Here is a 23,252-nt window from a genome sequence, read left to right as displayed (position 1 = left end):
TGATTGATTTTTCCTTGTTTTTAGATCCAAGGGGATTGGATCTGGACTCACCGGGGATTGGTGGGGGAAAGGAGGGGAGATGGTTAATTTCTCCTTGTTTTAAGATACAAGGGGTTTGAATCTGTGTTCACCAGGGAATTGGTGAAGTCCCTCAAAACTACCCAGGGAAAAAAGTAGTGCTCGGGGGATGATGGCAGCGATACCAAATCTAAGCTGGTAATTAAGCTTAGAAGTGTCCATGCAGGTCCCCACATCTGTACCCTAAAGTTCAGAGTGGGGAAGGAACCTTGACAGGTGCTCATGACAGAAGCCTGGAGGATACCCATGGGAGAAGATGATAGCCCCAGGACAGCAGGAGTCTGGATCAGAGGTCACAAACAATGTTTAATAAAGAACTCCTTACTAAGTCTTGCCTGATTCTTCAGCACTGATGAAATAATGCCCATTTCTTATCAAATTAAAAATGGGTATGAGAGAATAAATATGTTCTGCACCTCTATTAGAACAATCCTAATAATCGAAGAGAGTAAAATAATCCTACAACTATATTCCTATGAAAATATAATCATGACTGTCTCGTTGTCCGGCTGTACCAGAACTACTACAGGATGTGATTTAATCAGGCCACAACTTTATTAGATGTCTGGGACTACCTTGCAGATAAGTGTATAGTGCAGGTAAACTCCATGATCATTTCAATATCTACTTGGGTTTCTGCTTTTTCCATCCTAGTCCCCAGCCAACCTGCTCCTGGGGCCTTGCCATCCCCCTCTTGAAGGAGGATTAAAGTGGGCTGTCAAGAAAAGAGGGATTGGCTGCTTGCTGTGCCAGTTATGGAAGCCCCAACCCCTCTGTTCCGCTTCTTTAACAAACACCACCTTAACTCCTTCTCTAAGCCATTTATCTGGGCATTGTATCCGTTTCCTAGCAAGTACCTGTGCTGGACATCAGCCACAAGGAGGTGCAAGCAATTGGCTTGACTGCCGCCTCCTCAGCCCAACAGAGTTCCCAGACATCTCCTAATGCCCCCTTTAATGTCTGCCAAAAATGTGTCTGCAGCCAAGTCTGACAGGTGAACCCATTCCTCCCAAAATAACTCTGGTGCCCCATTTGCTAGGTCAAGATGCAAACTTACTGTCCTTCCTATGACCCCCCATGAATTTGGCCTCCTCTCTATGCACATATCTCCTAGCCTTGTCCATCTGGGGCAGAGGGGAGGGGCTTCACAGCTCCCCCTCCAGACCATTCATTGCAATGTATCTGACCATACAATTTTCACTCCTGGAATAAGTTCCAAGATCGACCTCAAGTCCCTCTTAGCTCTGAGCATTAAGTCCATCTCTCTGCAAATTCCCAAATCATTTTCCCCAAGATGCACCACAATTATATCAGGTGGCATCAGCAGAGGCATCAGCTGGTCCCATAACATGCCTCCTTTTTTTATGCCAACTCAGGACTGCGTCACTGAGCCCCAGCTGTGAAGCCTTGGGCAACTGGGATGCCTGCCTATGTGCCCAATAAACAATGCTGTGCCTGCAGACCCATACCATTGTCTGCATAGCCCTTCTTCCCACCTTTGGAATGAAAATACAACAAATTAACACTGACTTGCACATACGTTCTGTAGGTTTCCAAATGCCAATGGGCAATTGCTTCAGCCCTCATACCCAGCTGTGCTGCTGCTGTTGCCACCTGGATCCTGAATGAGTTGAAACCAAATTCCTTGGCTGGCAGCCCCAACCTCATCAAGCCCCATCTCAATAGCATAACAAACAGGTAGGTTGTGAGGGGACTTCCGTCACCATCCCTCCCCAGTCATGTACCATGTATGTCCTCAAAGCCTCCATGGGGCAGACACGAGTCTCACATTGCTCCCCCAGGATGATGGAGTCACCTCGACCTCCTTGATCAGTCTTTGACTTTTGCAAGTGTTGTATCACTTCTTGCCCCACCAGTGTACATCCCACAGTTCTAAAGACCTTCCAATGGAGTCCCTACAGGACTCAGGTACTAGCTTGCTAAGCCTGAGAGTGCCAAAAAATGCTGCCCTGAACAAGGCCATCTCCTATCCACTATGACATCTGTTTCCCAGCACCTGCACCAGAGCCTTAGGCATGTTAACTGTGATGGGACAATACGTATCCTCCCTCAGGCCATTGGTTCGCGATGACCCCGCCAAAGAAACCATCAAACTAAGAAGCTGCTGTAAGGATCTGGGTAACTGTTTAATCTAATGGCAAACATAATGGCCGATGGTCAATTAGAGATTGTTGACACCATTTGAGGGGTTGCTAATCCACCGTTCCAGCGCTGCCAGCAGCTGGAAAAACGTGAAACACCCACAGCCCGATTGCTACATGGGAGAAAGGGGCTATGTTCCCTCCTTTCCCCCATCTCCCTATGATAGGTGCTGGAACTAGGGGTCGCACCCCCTGGCTTGAACTGGTTTCCATGATATACAGGGTCTACAGTTTGGTTCAATGGCTCTCAGCACCCCCACTGTACAGATTGTTCCAGCCCCCTGTCCCTATACAGTACTTGTTGATCAAACCTGGCGCTAAGCAGTCTTGCTAACTGACCCTTTCTGCTGCTGCTCTCCTGCCTCTCCCTCTCCAGACGCAGGGTTTGAGGAGAGGGGTTTCCCCTCCATTTTTCCCTCTCACCCTATGTGATGCCATGCCAACTGGCCTAGTCTGGGGAAAACGAGCTTCTCCCACACTCTGACCACTTCTGTATTTGCTGCAGCATCTGCCTTTGTCACACCCCTCTTGCCCTCAAGTTATATAGCCCTTCCCCCACGTAGAGAGTGGTGCTGTCACTTTGGGTAAACAACTCTTTCCGGCCATTGTCTGTTTGAACTTGCTGGTTTCCTATTTAATCAGATGTAAACATCAAACCTACTGTGAGGTTACTAAGGTGGGGTATTTGCTTTTTCTGAGCTGGAACTCTAGTTTTTCAGTATGGATAGTGTCTTGTTTTATGCTTTGTTGGCATCTATTGCAGCTACTACAAATGCTGAATTCGGGATCATCATCAAGGTAGGTAACTCTTATTTTAAAGTCGGGTCAATTGTTTATGTGGGATGGAACTACTGTAGTTGACAGTGTATATTCCTGAAAAAAGATTTATGCTGTATGAAAATTACTGAGTGTCAGGGTTCAAGAAGCAGCCACCTAGTCTGACCTCTTGCACATCGCAGGCCACTAAACCTCACTCAGTTAGCCCTGTATTGAGCCCAATAACCTGGATTAGAATAAAGTATTAAAGCCCTCCCGAGACTCAATTACCATGGACAGAAAATAGGAATGATTTGTGGTGCACCAATACCCAAAGCCCCTGCAACAGCAGGCAACTGATTTAATGAGCTATACCCAGATAACCCTATACTGCAGGAGGCCAAAAACAATACCCTCAAACAAACCTTACTAAAGTCAAGATATTCCACATCTACTGCATCCCCCCATCCACAAGGCTTGTTACCCTGAAAGAAAGCTATCAGGTTGGTTTGACATGATCTGTTCTTGACAAATCCATGCTGACTGTTATTTATCACCATATTATCTTTTAGGTGCTTGCAAATTGATTATTTGCTCCATTATCTTTCCAGGTACAGAAGTTAAGCTGACCGGTCTGTAATTCCCCAGGTTGTTTTTATAGATTGGCACTATATTTGCCCTTTTCCAGTCTTCTGGAATATCTCCAGTCTTCCATGACTTTTCAAAGATAATTGCTAATGGCTCAGCTATCTCCTCAGTCAGCTCCTTGAGTATTCTAGGATGCATTTCATCAGGGCTTGGTGATTTGAAGACATCTAACTTGTCTAAGTAATTTTTGACTTGTTCTTTCCCTATTTTAGCCTCTGATCCTACCTCATTTTCACTGGCATTCACTATGTTAGACATCCAATCGCCACCAACCTTCTTGGTGAAAACTGAAACAAAGAAGTCATTAAGCATGTCTGCCATTTCCACATTTTCTGTTTTTGTCTCCCCCTCAATCATTGTGTATGGGCCTACTCTGTCCTTGGTCTTCCTGTTGCTTCTAGCATATTCGTGGAATGTTTTCTTGTTACTCTTTATGTCCCTAGCTAGTTTGAACTCGTGCCTTGGCTTTTTTAATTTTGTCCCTACATACTTGTGTTATTTGTTTATATTCCTCCTTTGTAATTTGACAGTTTCCACTTTTTGCAGGACTCTTTTTTACGTTTTAGATCATTGAAGATCTCCTGGTTAGATTGGTCAAAGCCAGAGAGAGGCTTATTGGCTGCAGGCAGGCTCTTGGCATCAGAGTTCTAGAACAAAGCTACACAGCCACAGTATACCCAGGGTTATGAGGCAGATGGTGACCAAGCCCCTTTCTGGCCTGGGTGAACCCCAAGATATCACAGGGATACACAGTTATCTACATTTACAAATAACATTAAAGATGTCAAGCTTATTAACAATATCCACAAGGGAGAGATGAATCTAGCAAAGAAATGCTTAAAAATGGTCTAACGCACAGCTCAGCAGCCCAGTATAAACATTTAGCAGCCAGGGCTGTAGCAACAAAGAACGTGGCCCCCTCCGAACATATGTCCGATGCCCCTTACAATGCAGAAACTGGAATGTGGTATTTATTTTATACAATATACAGGGTTCATATTATGTATACATAGGCCTACAGTGTACATGTATTCTGTATTTACGCAAAGCGCTTCTTTCGAGCCTTGTTCTCCGCAAATTGGTTAATCAATGCGTCATAGTCCAGAGATCTGGCAATCTTGTTTTCGATTGAGATAACTGCAAGCGCAGAAAGCCTGTCATCTGTCATGGTTGAGCGCAGGATATTCTTGATCAGTTTCATTCTGCTGAAGCTCCTTTCAGCACCAGCGACAGTAACTGGTGTGGTCAGAAGAATTCTGATGCAAATGCAAAGATTCGGATATATCTCCTGAAGGCTGTTCTTGTATATGTACGTTAAAAAATTGTTTGCCGTGACAAGTCCTCTCTCTTTCTCGATGACATAAATAAAACGATTCAATTCCATTATGAGTTCGTTGGCATCAATGTCTCCCATTTTTCTTTCAAAATTTTTGCTGTGATTCTCCAGTTCATTTTCTCTGTGACACTGCTTCAGGCTGTTAGCGTTGTACAGAAATCCAAACAACTTATACCACTCCACGAGTTGGTCAAATCGCGACGAAACAGAAGATATGGCCTGATCAGTGAGAACAAGAAAGAACTGCGATTTGAATTTTTCTTCGGCAGAAAGACGACTCGAATCATCAGCACATTCGTAATCAAACATTCTCTTCTTACGTCGCACCCTGGTTTCTGGAAACACCTGCTCAATACCCATATGCTCTGCTATTTCACGTGCATTTGTGACCACAGAGTTATATCCTGTATTTCGATAGTCTTCCAAAAACTTCATTGTAGCACCGACTTCTGCCTGCAGTACGTCAATTGACACATCTGGTGACTGAATTAATTTGCTGGTTTTATTGACGTGAAATAGAACAACTGGCTTCACCTTCGACCTCACTTGAAGCACTTCTGGATACTTCTGGATACGATTCGTCGCTGCTAGCGCTGTCCGTTTCATGTGCCTGTACCTGTACGTTGGATTGCAGCGCAAAATACGTTGACAACTTTGGAATTTTCTCAAGTTCCTTCTCGGCATCTTTTGCTGCCTTTCGTTTACTAGCTCCGCTCTTATACATTCTCTTAGACATCACAAAGCACGCTTCTGTGTTGGAAACGATAAAAAACTAAACAACTAAATTAATAACATTTATCCGCCGACCACCATTATGAACGCAAATACACATTCTTTGAATGGGTCCAACTAAAATTTGAAACTGACCGACAGACAACTGATGTAGCCAATAGCATTATGATGTATCATAATGACTTCATGCTTTTGTTAGTAAAACCGACATGGATTGTGCAATAGCGTCAATAAATGTCACTTACCTAGTTATACCTTACATTTTTTTTTACCACTTTTAGGGGCCCCCTTCCTTGCGGGGCCCCCTTCGGTCGGAGGGTATGGAGGGCGCTCGCTACACCTCTGTTAGCGGCACATAGCTCAAAATGCTGTTCACCTCTACCAGCCAGTCCGGTCAATAACTATCTTGAAAGCAGGGAAAAGACTGTCCATCTCTCAGTCTGAGAGGCTGTTCTGCACCTTATTCCTCTCTTCAAAAGCAATGTCCATGGTTCTCTTGTTCTTCTACTACGCAAGAGCAGCAGCTATTTAATTGCCTGGAGGATTTCACTACCTTTTTCCAAAGCTTTGGTTTTAACTTCCATGGATTATTCCTTGCAGCTATGATGTTTGTAGCCAACTCTCTGTGCTGTACAGACTATTTCTAGCCCAGGCTGCTCATGTCAGGTGTTTCTTATTACTAATTAAGCACAGGCAGGTAGGTAAACACCCTTCAGTGTAGGAAAGGCTCTGTTTCAAGGGCTACTATCTACCACAGACATGCATGAACAGCAGTTAGCAGAACAATAAAGGAAGCTGGTGTGTACTGAATCACGAGGGGCCAAAGCTATGAGCTAGGCTGAGGTAAGACTAGGGTGGTGGGGTTATTAGAACAAGACACCACCACAACCAAAACCCACCAGGAAGGCAATTTTGAATTCACTACTGAAATTTGTGGGGAGCCAGTAGAGTTGTTTGAAGATAGCTGTGAGGTGATCTCTCTCCTTTGTACATTATACAATAGAACATGCTATTTGTATAAATGAAGGGGGAGACCCAGTGTAAATTAATAACTGTTGCAAATTAGCAAGGCAGCAAGTGAACACCTAAGAAATGAGGGAGATTACATCACAAAGCACAGAAGCATATCCTTGCCTTTTAGGAAATGAATAGTTCCAGTGAGGTCAAGGGGACAGCTCATGTTTCAAGTTAGGAAAATGTTTGCTGATTCAGGGCCTTATTTAACAAGTGGTGTTCAATTTTAGTGATTTCTTATACTTCCAATCTAGTAGTAAATGTTCTGCAACAGGGCTTCTCAATTTTTCTTTAAAGTGGACCTCATGAGTTTTTCATATTCAAACTTCCCTACCTGTTTGTGATCATGCAGACCACTGTCTCACCTCCCAACTGCAATTACAAACATTTTGATGGTAACCACAACAGTTGTTTAAATGGACAAGTCATAGTGGGAGAGAAAATTCATATTTTTAGTTTTCTTTAGACTGACAAGTATTTTGTCTACTTGGAGGATGTAGCATGGCTGGAGGTAGGGACAGAAGTTAATTGCACTCGTTTCACCATCCATCAGTTGTTTTTGAGTCAAAGGGAATCCAAGAAAGCCAGCAGCGTGTGACTGTACAGCCCTCTGCAAAGATAATGTTTTATCCAAATAAGTTGTTAGTGCTTTGAGAACAAGCTGAGCACTGTTGGGTGGACTGCAGAGGCTTTCTTGTGAGAATTATGGGTCAAGCAGGATGACAAAATGAGAGTGGACTGAGTGAGGTAATATCTATTATTGGACTAACTTCTGTTGGTGAAACAGACAAGCTTACACAGAGCTTGTCTTCAGGTCTGAAGAGCTCTGTGTAATCTTAAACACTTCTCTCTCACCAACAGAAGCTGGTCCAATAAAAGATATTACCTCACCCACCATGTGTCTCTAATATCCTGGGAGCAGCCTGGTTACAAAACACAGCAAACAAAAATGAGTTGTGAAGTTCTACTAAAGAGTAGCTATATACGTAAGCAGTTAGAAATAAATGCAGGAACTGGCTGGGGAGTGATTTGTCCTCCACTACTTCACCTCTATGGCCAAGATAAGTATAGCTGTGGGAAATTTATATTAATTTCTTTTTACTTTAATTTACAGAAATGAAGCACCAGTGATGTGGTAAGTGGTCCCATGACCCAACAGGGTGAGTTTAAGGCCTTGTGGGGTGAAAGGTGATGTTACTTCTCATGCTTTTATTATAGGTTTAAATCCCTTTATCAGAAATGACTTTGGCTCATTTGGAAGTCTGTAAGTAAGTTATAATGCATATCTGACCCTGTTATGATGTAGAGTCCTGAACCACTTATTGACTTGGTGGGCTCTACCTGAGCCCTGCACCCACATAGAATATTAGGATTGGAAGGGACCTCAAGAGATCATGTAGTCCAACCTCCTGCTCAAAGCAGAGCCAATCCCCAAATGGCCCCCTTAAGGATTGAACTCACAACCCTGGGTTTAGCAGGTCAATGCTCAAACCACTGAGCTATCCCTCCCAGTTAGTATGAAGTCTGTAATGATGGCTGCTAGCAGTGTTTCTCCCCTTCCCAGCAGACTAGGTACCACATGGTTATCTTCCTGTAACTCTTTAGCATTTGGGGGTATTTGCTATGCAGACAGGACCTCCTCCCCATACTTGTGTACAGGCATGCTGGGATGATTTTTATAGTGGGGGTGCTGAGAACCAAACTGTAAACCCTGTATGTGATGGAAACCACTTCAAGCCAAGGGGCGCAGCAGCACCCCCAGCTCCAGCATGTTTGTGTAGCTAGTTTGATCGAGCCTCCTTCCTCTGAGCACTCTGTGTGGGAGACCGTTCCAGAATCCATTGCCTGGGGTTTTGCTGGTTCTCTGTGCATGTCACCCATGCATTCCTTCTCTTGCTGAAGTACTATGGGCAAGCTGCCCAGAATTTTCCAGAATGTGTTTGTCCAAACATGGCTAAGCAGTCTGGTTAATGCAGCCACATGAACATGGTTGTGTTGTGAGGGGAAAAACGCTATTTTGTGGACACAATCCAACCATGTTTTTTTGTTACAAGGTTAGAGGAGTGTCAAAAAATTGCTTATAAAAAATTGTTGCACTTGTAATGTAGATGGAGCTTTAACTCATCAAGCACCAGGGCTTTTGCTCACCTATCTCTCTCCCCATTACACAATATATTAAATAAAGAGACAGAGTAGCTATAGGGGTAACTTAACTTTCCTCATTCTAATAAAGTTCCTTGCCCCGTATTGGAAGACAGCTACTCTTTCTGTGATTACCATTGTCACCTGAGTCTTCAGAATGGAGTTAAAATAATTAGCATAGATTTTTCATTGTAACCAGGGTTTCTCTTTCATTCTTCAGATCATCAATGGGATAGAAATCTACAGCATGAAAATTGACAGCAAAGTGATGTCTCGATTTGCCCACAATGTCATCACCAGTTGAGCTGTCAATCGTGCCAGCGTGTCTAAGGAAGTAGTTTTTGATGTGGAGCTCCCCAAGACGGCCTTCATTACCAATTTCAGCATGTAGGTAGTTTGCTGATAGCTTGTCTCGATGGGGTTGCCAACCCTCCCGGTTTCGCTGGGAGTCTCCTGGAATCATGCCCCTTCTCCTAGAGGCTACTAAACCAAACTGTAAGATTTTAGATGCTAAAAGTCTGGCAGTGCAGCCGGGCTAAGGCAGGTTTCCTACCTGCACTGGCCCCACACCACTCCCAGAAGTGACTGGCATGTCCCTGCGACCCCTTGGGGGGTGCAGGGGTCTCTATACATTGCCCCCGCCCCAAGCACTGACTCTGCAGCTTCCATTGGCCGGGAACTGAGGCCAGTGGGAGCTGCAGGGGTGGCACTTGTGGGAGCAGGCAGTGTGTGTAGCTCCCTGCCCTCCGCGCCACTGCCCGGCAGGGACATGCCAGACACTTCCAGGAGCGGTGTGGGGCCAGGGAAGGCAGGGAGCCTGCCTTAGACCTGCTGCACTGCCACCCAAGGTAAGCACTTCCCAGCCAGAGCCCACAACCCTCACCCCCTCCTGCAGTGCAACCCCTACCCCAGCCTGGAGCCCCCTCCTGCACCCAAAATTCCTCCCAGAGCCTGAGCCGCTTCCTGCACCCAAACTCCCTTCAAGAGCCTGCACCCCGCACCCCCACCTCCTTCCCAATCCCAGTCAGGAGCCCCCTCCCTCACCCAAACTCCCTCCCAGATCCTGCACCCCACACCCCTTCCTGCAATCCAACCCCCGCCCCAGGCTCAGCCTGGAGCCCCCTCCCACACTCCAAATTTCTCAGCCCCAGCCCAGACCCCACACTCCCTCCCACACCCCAGCCTGGTAAAAGTGAGTGAGGATAGGGGAGAGCGAGTGACACAGGAAGGAGAGATGGAGTGCGTTGGGTGGGGCCTCGGAGAAGGGGCAGGGCAGGGGCAGGGCAAGGGTGTTTGGGTTTATGTGATTAGACAGTTGGCAACCCTAGTCTCCGACTTGCTGTATTGTTTTTTTCACCTGCACAGTGACACAATTTACATTTAACTCATCTTCTCATTTAAAAATGGCACAGTAAAATGTAAAAAAGATATGCATTAGTTAGGACTGTCAATTAATTGCAGTTAACTCACACAATTAACTCAAATCGCGATTAAAAAAATTAATTGCAATTATTCGCAGTTTTAATTGCACTGTTAAACAACAGAATACTGATTGCAATTTCTTAAATATTTGGCTGTTTTTCTACATTTTCATATATATTGTATTTTGTGTTGTAATTGAAATCAAGTGTACATTATTTTTATTACAAATATTTGCACTGTAAAAATGATAAGCAAAAGAAAGTATTTTTCAATTCATCTCATACAAGTACTGGAGTGCAATCTCTTTGTAATGAAAGTGCAATTTACAAATATAAATTTTTTTGTTATGTAACCACACTCAAAAACAAAACAATGTAAAACTTCAGTGCCCACAAGTCCACTCAGTCCCGCTTCTTGTTCAGTCAATCGTTAAGACAAACAAGTTTGTTTATATTTACAGGAGATGATGCTGTCCTCTTCTTATTTACAAAGTCACAGAAAGTGAGAACAGGCATTTGCATGGCACTTTTGTAGCTGACATTGCAAGGTATTTATGTGCCAGATATGTTAAACATTCATATGCCCCTTCATGCTTCCACCACCATTCCAGAGGACATGCTTCCATGCTGATGATGCTCGTTAAAAAAATAATGCATTAATTAGATTTGTGACTGAACTCCTTGCGGGGAGAATTGTATGTCCCCTGCTCTGGTTTATCCGCATTCTGCCATATATTTCATGTTATAGCAGTCTTGGATGATGACCCACCACATGTTCATTTTAAGAACACTTTCACTGCAGATTTGACAAAATGCAAAGAAGGTACGAATGTGAGATTCTAAATGTAGTTACAGTGCTTGACCCAAGGTTTAAGAATCTAAAGTGTCTTCCAAAATCTGAGAGGGATGAGGTTTGGAGCATGCTTTCAGAAGTCTTAAAAGAGCAACACTCCAATGCAGAAACTACAGAACCTGAACCACCAAAAAAAGAAAATCAATCTTCTGCTGGTGTCATCTGATTCAGATAATGAAAATGAACATGCATCAGTCCACATTGCTTTGGATTGTTATTGAGCAGAACCCATCAGCATGGATGCACATCCCTTAGAATGATGGTTGAAGCATTAAGGAACATATGAATCTTTAGCGCATCTGGCATGTAAATATCTTGAGACACCTGCTACAACAGTGCCATCAGAATGCCTGTTCTTACTCTCAGATGACATTGTAAACAAGAAGCATGCAGCATTGTCTCCTGCAAATGTGAGCAAACTTGTTTGCCTGAGCAATTGGCTGAACAAGAAGTAGGACTGAGTGGACTTGCAGGCTCTAAAATTTTACATTGTTTTATTTTTGAATGCAGTTTTTTTGTATGTAGTTCTACATTTCGAAGTTCAACTTTAATGATAAAGAGATTGTACTACAGTACTTGTATTAGGTGAATTGAAAAATACTATTTATTTTGCAGCGCAAATCACTTTTGTAAGAAAAAATAAATATAAAGTGAGCACTGTACACTTTGTATTCTGTGTTGTAATTGAAATCAATATATTTGAAAAATATCCAAAAATATTTAAATAATGATATTCTATTATTGTTTAATAGCACGATTAATCACAATTTAATTTTTTTAATCACTTGACAGCCCTAGCACGAACATTTAAATAAAAAAGAAGCACTGAAAATATGGACCAAACTGTTTAGCATTGGCTTTCTTTTGGTGCTATTTCAATCTCTTTGTTTGTCAGAGGTATTAGAAATACCATAGCAAAAATGTGTGTACCAGGAGTAAGGGCGGGGCTAGTGTTTTATAGCTACCTTGCCTCCTCACAGTTAGAGCTATGTCATGCCATTTAGAGTGCTAAGCCTCAGTCTCAGAAATTCTGTCTACTCCAAAAATGTTTGTTTTATTCTGAGTTATGTTTAATTGAATCTACAATTTAGAATGAATTTACATTTCATGAAAATGACTAATGTCTCTCTTAGATTAAAAACTTTTCACTGGGGAATTTCTAGAAGAACAAATATACCTGAAGCCCTTTTGGGGCCTTATGTCTGTGCAATGTACAGCAATTTAACACCTGTCTGATCCTAGATATGTGCATTAGAAGAGCATCCCTAGATCTACAGCATTAAAACTAAAGGCTTCACGCTTGAAGTATTTCAGCCGAGTGTGCAAAACATTGGATATTTGATGATAATAATTGAAGTTAAATAATTTTCTTTTTTTTTTCTTTTCTTTTTTTCCCTCCTAGAAACATATGTTTGCTTTGCTGCAACCAACATAAGGTTTGCAGCCAGCATAAGAGGTTTGCCTGGAAGTGGAGGAGTTTGTTTAAAAAGAAAAATATTCTATTAAAATTAAAAGCCTAGTAAATAAACCATCCTATACTCAACAGACTGCTTTAAATACAGCTCATACATATGTATTAGAGTGATAATTTGTCAAGCACTTTACTAGGGTCTCTGTGCAAATCTGGTACTAATGACCTATTGTAAAACTGTCAGGCCAAAAGGTTTGCCTGTAAAATATAGATACATTTATCTTCACCCAGTTTTTTGTTTCACATGCAGGACAATTGATGGCATCACCTATCTTGGAAATATAAAAGAGAAAGAAGCTGCCAAAAAGCAGTACGAGAAGGTGGTTTCACATGGACATACTGCAGGTCTAGTCAAGTAAGACTCAGATCAGCGTGTACATCCTTATAGCATCATTATTCACTTCCAGTCCCATAGGAAAAGTGCATTCCTGTGTTTTATGAGAGTAATTTGAGAAGCATATACAAAAGAGCACTTACTTATCTTACAATAACTGTGGTTCTTTGAGAGGTGTTGTCCACACAGATTCCACTTCTGATGTGCAAGCACCACATGTATGTGAAACTGGATTATTTTTGGCTAGCAATGTCCACTGGGGCTGCCCTTGTGCCCTGGATATACTCACATCCTCACTCCAGGGCATAAAAGGCCAGAGCAGATTCAGCCATTCATCAGCTCTTTTGCCAACATGGAATCCTATTGTTGACCGAGTCTGTGTAAGCAAGGCAGGAGGGTGGGTCTTGGAAATTGAATGAGCTCTAGCTTACATGGGTGGATCTAATCATAGGATCTGATACAGTTAGATACCCATTTAGACAAACTGGGTGGAAATGGTGGGACCCTTAGCCCTATCTGCAAAGGCTACAGACAGTATGAGGGAGCAAAGATGATCATGATCATCCCTGTTTGTTCACATAATGTATGGCTGTGGGTGTTCCCCATTATCAGCTGGATCCCTGAAGCAAAAGTAGAAATGCTGTGCACGTGAGATATATGGCTCCGAATGCCAGGATATTTATGTGAATATGAGTTTTCGGGGGGGACCAGAGGCCTTGTGTTTGAAGGTGCTCCAGATGAGCTCCCATTTGAATGTGGAGACATCCATCACCAAAGGATGCTCCATTGCACATGTAAAGCAGGTCTTTACACTAATCTGATGAGGAGAGGTCTTCTCGCAGGACCTTCATTTTCATGTCCATCTGGTGCTTGCTGGGTAAGTACATGGATTTCAGCCACCCTTGCAGATGTTTGAACTCTAGCATGCTGAGTGATGTAGATGCAAGAGGCCATGTGACTCAAAGGCTGCCTGAGGCATACTCTTGCAGACATCTCTGGGTGAGCCAGCTGATTGATGAGATTCACTATGGTCTGGTACCTCCCCTGCAGTAGATAAACTCTTACTGACCTCCAGTCTTACACAGCTCCTATTCTCTACTTTGGGTTGGCAAAAGTGTGTTGTGGGGTTTTTTTGTTTGTTGTTTATTTTTATCTTGAATCTCATTGTGGTGAAAAATCCTAAAATCACACAAACTCAGTTGGTCACCAGCTGGGGAAATTTTCCTAAGATCAGCCACTCATCCAGGCATGAGTCTTCCTGAATGCTGTGTTGTTTTAAGCTGGTGTGATGATGGATTTAGAGAATATTTTCAGTGCCATGAAGAGCCCAAAGGCCAGCACCCTGTATTTGTAGCGAGTCTCCCACTATGAATATTAAGTATTTTCTGTGTTCCGGGTATACAGACAGCTGGGAATAAGTGTCCTGAAGCTTGGGAGCCAAAAACCAGCTGTAATGAGGGGATAATTGAGGCCAGATGACCGTCCTGAACTTGAAATGAAAGATGAATCTGTTGAGATGTCTTAGGTCTAGAGTAGAATACCAGCCTCCCTTTTAATTTGGAATTAAAGAGTAATGGGGGTAGAAGCCCTTGCCTCTGCATTTCATGTATTCCAAAGCTCTGAATTGCAGAAGAGAATTCACCTCCTATTTTAACAGGATCTCATGAGAGGGTCCCTGAAGAAAGGAAGGGACTGGAATTAGTTAGAATACCCCTTGTTTGTAATTTCCAGGACCCAACGGTCTGATTATCATTTGGACCTCTTTAGGTATTCCAGAAGATTGGAACTGTGAAGCCCTGTGTATCACAATGGAAGTGGCTCTTGTATGTGGCACTGTATCAGAGACATCTAAAGCAGCCTGCAGAGATGTTTGGGCCACTAACCCTCTTTCAGACACTAGAGACTTTAGTTCTCCCTGTGTTCCTGAGGAAACTGCTCTACGCATTGTGATATCTTGTCCCAGGACATGTAGTTGTATTTTGACAAAAACATCTGATAATTCAAAATGTTCATTTGGACACTAGCCGAGGTTGTTAGGGATAAGGAGTTAGTACTAGGGGAAGTGCACACCATGGTTGCAGGCAGTACCATGAGGATACATGGACCATCCTGTGGTGCTAAGGCATCAGAGGATCCTGATGTGAGCCTTTAGCCGCCTTTTGGCTGAGGGACATAAGAGACAGAGATGTGTTTTTGTGTCTAATTTTGTTGGTCACTGGCAAGGGTGACCTTAGCCTATGTTCACTGTGGGAGTGATGCTCTGCCTACTTCTTTTCAATGATGACTAGGTGGAGGGAGACTTGACTGCTCTGCCCGATTTAGTAGTTGAGGGGTTTTGATCCGTTTGATGAAGAATGAGCCTGGCAGCTTGATGCAGAGCTGCAGTTCACAGGAGCACTAGCCAAAAGTGACTGTTCAGGCTTTTGGGGATCTTTCACCTCAGGCTCTGAAGAGGCCTTCATCAAGCACTTTACAAGACAGGGCTTGAGCTGGGTCTTCCTCTTGCTGCATTCTCTTGGAGAAGGAACAGCAGATCGATCATTTGCCAAGGATGTATCCTTGGCCAAGGCAGAAGTAGTACCTAGAATGCCCAGCATTGAGCAGGATAGCAGCCTCACAGTAGGAGGCTATCCCTATGAGTCCTGAGTCCTAGCACCAAGGATATCCCCAAACCTATTCTAAATTTTAGGGGGGTGAGGGGGTTTGCCAATGGGCATAAACAGAAAACTAGATACCTATTTAGACAAACTGGGTGAAAATGGTGGGACCCTTAGCCCTATCTGCAAAGGCTACAGACATACTAACTATATTAACCACTATTAACCTCCCAAACAAAAGATCATATGGTAGTCAGACTAAGTGAACACTACGGGATTTCTGTCTTGCTGCCAAGAACAGTAAGAAGGAATAGCAGGACAGTTGGGCCTGCACTGCCCTGTGTGCCGTCTGGTGGGGGGATGCAAAGACTATCCAGTGTGCAGGTGCTGCTCCAGTGGGCATTGCTATCCGAAAAGAATCTGATTTCACATGTATGGGACACATGAACACCCAAGTGTAGAATCTATGTGGACAATCACTCAGAGAAGAAACCATTTTTCTTATTCACCCTGATATGGCATTAATTTTGTAATTAACTCTGCATTTCCTTTTACCTGGGGACTTCAGCAAAGTACCAAACTTCACAAGCATTAATTGTGCCTCATCACACCACTAATATTTTCCTGCCTCATAGGGAGGTGTAAACTGAATAACATATTTTATTAGCATTGATCTGCTGAATCTAATATAGGCATTTATACTGAGAACACCACCACAGTATCTTAGTGCCTATTTGACAAGATGAATGTTTTTAAATACCACGTGGCAATTATTTGCAGTTGGATGTATGATTGTGTGAAATGGTGTTAAGAGACCAAATTTAATGTCATTCCAGCCATTCAGTGGTTGGATTTAAACTTTGTTCTCTGTGCTTTGGCCATTTTATTGTCATTCCTAACTCTTTTTGGGAATTGGTATTCTATCCTATTCAGGTCTTCTACCACATGCATCTCTGTATTATCTATATAGTCATTGCAAAAAGAGGTGTGCATTTACAATGAAGCAAGTAACTTGAGATAGCTATCTTGATTTAAAAATCCTAGTGGAGACAGGGCACAGTTAGCTTGGTGTAGGTAGTTGAGGTCAACCCCATATGAGGGGAAGAATATAGCCAGCTAAGTCAATCTTATATCTTCCTATCTGAGGTTGACCTTGGTGAGTTACATCAAAGTGAAAATGACCTGTGCCTTGTCTCCACCAGGTTTTTACATCAAGACAGCTATCTCAATTGAAAAACACATCTGTTAGAATTAGAACCAATCTATTAGAATTATTAGAGAGTGGACAAAGGTTCCTCACCAAAGGCTCTTAAACAAAGTAAACTGTAATGAGACCAGAGGAAAGGTCCTCTCATGGACCAGTAACTGGTTAAAATATAGGGAAAAAAGAGTAGAAATAAATGGTCAGTTTTCAGCATGGAGAGAGGTAAATAGTGATATCCCTCAGGGGTCTGTGGTGTCCCCCAGTCCTTTTCAATATATTCATAAATGATCTGGAAAAGGGGGTAAACAGTGAGGTGGCAGAATTTGCAGATGATACAAAACTACTCAAGATAGTTAAGTCCAAAGCAAACTGTGAAAAGTTACAAAGGTTTCTCTCAGAACTGGGTGAGGGGGCAACAAAATGGCAGAAGCCCTCTATACCAACATTCTACACAAAGATGGACTACAAGCCGGAAGGAACAATATCCCCAGTAATGTCATGGCAGACCTAGTGGCTGAACTTTGTGACTTTGTCCTCACCCACAACTATTTCACATTTGGGGACAATGTAAACCTTCAAGTCAGTAGCACTGCTATGGGGACCCGCATGGCCCCACACTATGGCAACATTTTTATGGCTGACTTAGAACAACGCTTCCTTAGCTCTCATCCCCTAACGCCCCTACTCTACTTATGCTACATTGATGACATCTTCATCATCCCATGGAAAAGAAGCCCTTGAGAAATTCCACTATGATTTCAACAAAATTTCCATCCCACCATCAACCTCAGCCTGCACCAGTCCACACAAGAGATCCATTTCCTGGACACTACAGTGCTAATAAGGGATGGTCACATAAACACCACCCTATACCAGAAACCTACTGACCGCTCTACTTATCTACATGCCTTCAGCTTTATCCAGACCACACCACACAATCTATTGTCTACAGCCAAGTTCTAAGATACAACATCATTTGCTCCAACCCCTCAGACAGAGACAAATACCTATAAGATCTCTATCAAGCGTTCTTACAACTACAATACCCACCTGCTGAAGTGAAGAAACAGATTGACAGAGCCAGAAGAGTACCCAGAAGTTGCCTACTCCAGGACAGGCCCAACAAAGAAAGTAACAGTAGCCATCAGCTTCAGCCCCCAACTGAAACTACTCCAGCGCATCATCAAGGATCTACAACTTATCCTGAAGGATGATCCCTCGCTGTCACAGATCTTGGAAGACAGGCCAGTCCTCACTTACAGACAGCCCCCCCAACCTGAAGCAAATACTCACCAGCAACCACACACCACACAACAAAAACACTAACCCAGGAACCTATTCTTGCAACAAAGCCTGTTGCCAACTGTCCACATATCTATTCAAGGGACACCATCATAGGACCTAATCACATCAGCCACACTATCAGAGGCTCGTTCACCTGCACATCTATCAATGTGATATATGCCAGCAATGCCCCTCTGCCATGTACATTGGCCAAACCAGACGGTCTCTACGCAAAAGAATAAATGGACACAAATCAGATGTCAAGAATTATAACATTCAAAAGTCAGTGCAAAATACAATTTCATACAGACAAAATGAGAAAGTAAGCACTTTGTCAATAATCGCGTGCTGTTACACTTTTGTATTTTTATGTCTGATTTTGTAAGCAAGTAGTTTTTAGGTGAGGTGAAACTTGGGGCTACACAAGACAAATCCGACTCCTGAAAGAGGTACATAGTCTGGAAAGGTTGAGAAGTACTGTCCTAGGGAGTAGCCTCTAACCGCTGGATCCTGCAAGGTGCTGAGCACTCCTGTGAGATGCTGAGCACCTTTAACCCCGACTGACTGCAGTGCACCTATTAGGATGAAGCTCCAAATTCTCAGTGCTTTCTAGTTCACACTATGAAATCTCTCTTAATTAGCTGGCCAATCCAAATTACTTTCAAGGAATGTCTACTCAAAATACCTACTTCTGTGTAGATTTGAAACTGTTGTTTTAGGCATGTTAAAAACTATAAGAGCATTACATTCATATTGATTCTTAAAGCAAATAAAACCAGGGAAAAGATTTAATGGTTGTATAGTGAAAGCAATTTCTTATTGATAAGAAAAAGCATCCAGGGGATTCTATATTGGTGTTTTTTCTGATCTATGGTTATTTGCTTAACTTTTCTAGGGCCTCTGGGAGAAAAACTGAAAAGTTCACTGTTTCAGTCAACATTGCAGCAGCCAGCAAAGTTACTTTTGAGCTCACCTATAAGGAGCTTTTGAAACGGCACTTGGGAAAATATGAGATGTTGATTAAAGTAAAACCAAAGCAGCTAGTCAAACAATTTCAGGTAAATTGCTCTGGGATTTCATTTATATTCAGCAGCATTTATACAGAGCAGTTAAAAACGCTAATAGAAACAGTGGGCAAAGAAGGGCACTGCTGCTAGGGAATGCCAGCTAAGTGTATATCTTAAGCTGTATGCTCGAGGAGATAAATCCATTTATCGTTAATAAAGGTGAGTACAAGAACAAATAACTAATGTTTCAGCTGTCTGAGCAGCCTTTATCAAAGGCTTTCTGTTCATTTTTTTCCACAGCTGTTGCAAAACAATATGAAACAGGAAGTTAGCCTGTTAGCCAAGAGTTTTCTGTGTGGGCCGTGCAACCCAAAAAATATTCCTGACCATCAGTTAACTGAGGAGAGACCCAGCCCTCCTCAAGTCCCATTAGAACAGCAGAGTGGAAGAGGCTTTCCCCAGATGCCCTCTCTCCACTGCTCTAGCTGATATCTAGCTATATATCATATGTAAATATATATGGTAGTTAGGCACAGAGTTGTAGACTCTGCTTTGAGAAGGAGTTGCAGTTTGGCAGCTGCATAAGCACTAAATCAGAGGTGCCAAAACTTCCTCTCACACTCTCCCCCTTAACAGTACTGGAATGTGACCACGCCCCCAGGCCAAGGGCCAGGAGCAGGGTCCAGGAGTCACAGCTGGGTGGCGCTCCCTCCCTACCCCTGTGTGGGGGCTGGCCAAAGCCCTGCCATGCCCCTCTAGTGGGGAATGCCCCACAGTTTGGGGACCACTGCACTAAATAGCTGCCTCAAAGGCAGTTATTGGGACTGGCACAAGCAGCTGCAGTGCCCAGACAGCCCATTCAGCTCCTGAAGGCTCTGCTCACTGGCTCCACCATCATCCTCACTTTGCCCCCTTACAAACTCCCCTGGTCTGCCCACAGAGTTATTTGCGCTGAACATCCTTTACACATGGCCTGCTATGTGATTCCACCCTCCAATGTCTGGCCTACTAATTGTTTTCATAAAATATTTCAGATTGAGGTAAACATCTTTGAGCCACAAGGTATCAATGAGCTAGAAGCACTTGGATCATTTATCAGCAATGACTTGACTGAGACCATTGATAAATCTTTCTCTGGAAAAAAGGTATAACTATTACTCACCTTAATGGCGAATACATGTGTTAAACTTGTTGAGACACTGCACTTTTTTCATGAGAATAATAAACCCTGATGCTGTCCCTGGAAATGCAGAACCTAACTGATGAGTTGTCACTGGCTTCTCATCTGGATTCATTTGCTCTCAAAGAACTTCTGCTTTTTGCATTCTGTAACAGTCTGGCCATAAGCCCAACAAGCATTCTAATGGCTACTTAGGGCCCTGCACAGGTTTGCATCTTTTAGGTCAGCCTGACCTCCCTACAGCAAGGAATTGAGAGGAAGCAATTGATAGTGTGATTTACTTACACACAAATATGGACACACACACCAGAAGGTTGCCAGTCTTGTCTGAGCCCATGCAAAGCATGAGATTAGCCTTGATTATGTATGCAAGAATAATCAAACTATACATCTGTTGTGTCCTTTGCTCTTTACACAACATACATAATATGAAGGAAGCACAGAGGCATGGTAGGGTCCAAATAACCATGTCTATTAAGTGCATATAACACTCAAGGCCTCGCTACATATATAAGCTGCTGCTGCAGCAAAGTTCTGGTGGCTTCTGAAACATAGAAGACAGAGAGGACTAGAAGAGAATTTCACAAACTATTTAGAGGGATATGACCTTATATGTATATAAATGATATATCTTGACTTCAGCAAAACTTTTGAAATAGTCTCCCACAGTATTCTAGCCAACAAGTTAAAAAAGTATGGATTGGATGAATGGGCTATAAGGTAGATAGAAAGCTGGCTAGATTGTTGGGCTCAATGGTTAGTGATTGACGGCTCGATGTCTAGTTGGCAGCTGGTATCAAGCAGATGCCCCAGTGGTCGGTCCTGGGGCTGGTTTTGTTCAACATCTTTATTAATGGTCTGTATAATGGGACTAATTGCACCCTCGGCAAGTTTGCAGATGACACTAAACTGGGATGAGTGGTAGATAGGCTGGAGAGTAGGGATAGGGTAGAGAATGACCTAGACAAATTGGAGGATTGGGCCAAAAGAAATCCGATGAGGTTCAACAAGGACAAGTGCAGAGTCCTGCACTTAGGAAGAAAGAATCCTATGCACCGCTACAGGCTGGGGATCGACTGGCTAAGCAGCAGTTCTGCAGAAAAGGCTCTGGGGATTACAGTGGACAAGAAGCTGGATGTGAGTCAGCAGTGTGCCCTCATTGCCAAGAAGGCCAACAGCATTTTGGGCTGCATTAGTAGGAGCATTGCCAGCAGATTGAGGGAAGTGACTATTCCCCTCTATTCAACACTGGTGAGGCCACACCTGGAGTATTGCGCCCAGTTTTGGCCCCCCCACTACAGAAGGGATGTGGACAAATTGGAGAGTCCAGTGGAGGGCAACGAAAATGATTAGGGGGCTGGGGCACATGACTTACGAGGAGATGCTGAGGGAACAGGCGTTATTTAGCCTGCAGAAGAGAAGAGTAAGAGGGGATTTGATAGCAGCCTTCAACTAGCTGAAGGGGAGTTCCAAAGAGGATGGAGCTCGGCTGTTCTCAGTGGTGGCAGATGACAGAACAAGGAGCAATGGTCTCAAGTGGCAGTGGGGGATGGTCTAGGTTGGGTGTTAGGAAACACTATTTCACTAGGAGGGTGGTGAAGCACTGGAATGGGTTACCTAGGGAGGTGGTGGCATCTCCATCCTTAGAGGTTTTTAAGGCCTGACTTGACAAAGCCTTGGCTGGGATGATTTAGTTGGTGTTGGTCCTGCTTTGACCAGGGGATTGGACTAGATGACCTCCTGAGGTCTCTTCCAACCCTAATATTCTATTATTCTAATTTCTATACCTCACAGTACCTTGAAATTGTGTTTTTCCCAAGATACATTTGAAATGCCTTGTAGTGGAGACAAGCTTGACACAATGATCCAAGCACAGAACCTATAAGTAGTAGGATGAGATATGTGGCAGATCTTTTGGTGGATTACTGTTAAGGAGAGGTATCTTTTTTGCTTTTATTATTGGTAGCTCATGAAAACTCAGCTGTACATTACATGCCTAGAGTATTGTATTGCAGTAATAAATTGCAATCATGTCTAAGTCTTCAAGTAACGAGTTGGGCTGCTTTCTGCATTTAATAAATTACAAGGAAGAAGGCAAGTATATAAGATGATTATGAAAACTATCCAGTAGTTACATATCTTACTGGATACAGTAGTTGGATATATTTTTGGAAATTATGTGGTAGAAAAAATATTTAACTTTATTTTTTCTGTAATTTTATAAAATTTTGGATTCTAACCTACTGCTTTTCAGGGCCATGTGTCTTTCAAGCCAACTATTGATCAACAGCAAACCTGTGAGAACTGCTCAACATCTTTCTTGGATGGAGATTTTACTATAAAATATGATGTGAAAAGGGACTCTCCAGGCAATTTACAGGTAGATTCAATGGTGATTTGGGGGAGAGAGGGATGTTAAAGCCTGAATCCTGCAAAGATTTCCACACACTAACTTTTCACACATGAGAGTCCCATTGAGCTCACATGTAATGTTAATTACATGTTTAAGTTTTTTCTGGTCAGCTCCTACATTTTGTGCATGTTCTCATGTGCATCATGTTCTTTGTTTTTCAGATTATCAATGGATACTTCGTGCATTTTTTTGCACCTGCGAATCTCCGCAGGGTGCCCAAGAATGTGATTTTTGTAATAGACTTTAGTCACTCAATGTTGGGTCAAAAAATGGAACAGGTAACTTACCAGAAACTTGAGCATAAAAAAGGATGCTCCTTGGCACAGCACATTTCTTTAAATAAAATAAGCAGGATTAATCAATTTCAAACAAAGTTGCATAGTTTATTTTTATTACTTAAGAGTGATCTGTGGGGACTGAGTTTGAAGATGTTCTTTCCCAACCTCATTCATAAACCACCCTAGCTAGTACTTTACTATCACTCAAAATGCCATAAAATTCTTTTAATGTCCAGCATGCAACTGTTGGTTTAGGTTGTTCTATTATACTCAGCTTCACCTCCAGTTAGCTAAGCAACTGTATCATGGTAATAAATCCTAGTATGACAAAACACTATCTGA

The 23,252-nt window shown here is 42.9% G+C and overlaps 1 protein-coding gene across 1 annotated transcript in view; it reads left to right on the top strand.

Moving 5' to 3' along the window:
* Nucleotides 1-7,846: 7,846 nt before the first annotated feature.
* LOC116839693 (inter-alpha-trypsin inhibitor heavy chain H3-like) overlaps nt 7,847-23,252 on the top strand; it is a gene marked incomplete at its 5' end in the record, with an annotated part of 46,726 nt that continues 31,320 nt past the window's right edge. The window contains 7 exon segments of the mRNA XM_032805816.2: nt 7,847-7,861; nt 9,089-9,255; nt 12,864-12,968; nt 18,928-19,090; nt 20,074-20,184; nt 22,474-22,599; nt 22,794-22,910. Coding sequence (XP_032661707.2) covers nt 7,847-7,861; nt 9,089-9,255; nt 12,864-12,968; nt 18,928-19,090; nt 20,074-20,184; nt 22,474-22,599; nt 22,794-22,910 — 804 coding nt within the window.

Source organism: Chelonoidis abingdonii, chromosome 16, assembly GCF_003597395.2.
Source record: "Chelonoidis abingdonii isolate Lonesome George chromosome 16, CheloAbing_2.0, whole genome shotgun sequence".
Lineage (NCBI taxonomy): Eukaryota > Metazoa > Chordata > Testudines > Testudinidae > Chelonoidis > Chelonoidis abingdonii.
This window is presented reverse-complemented; position numbering and strand designations above follow the sequence as displayed.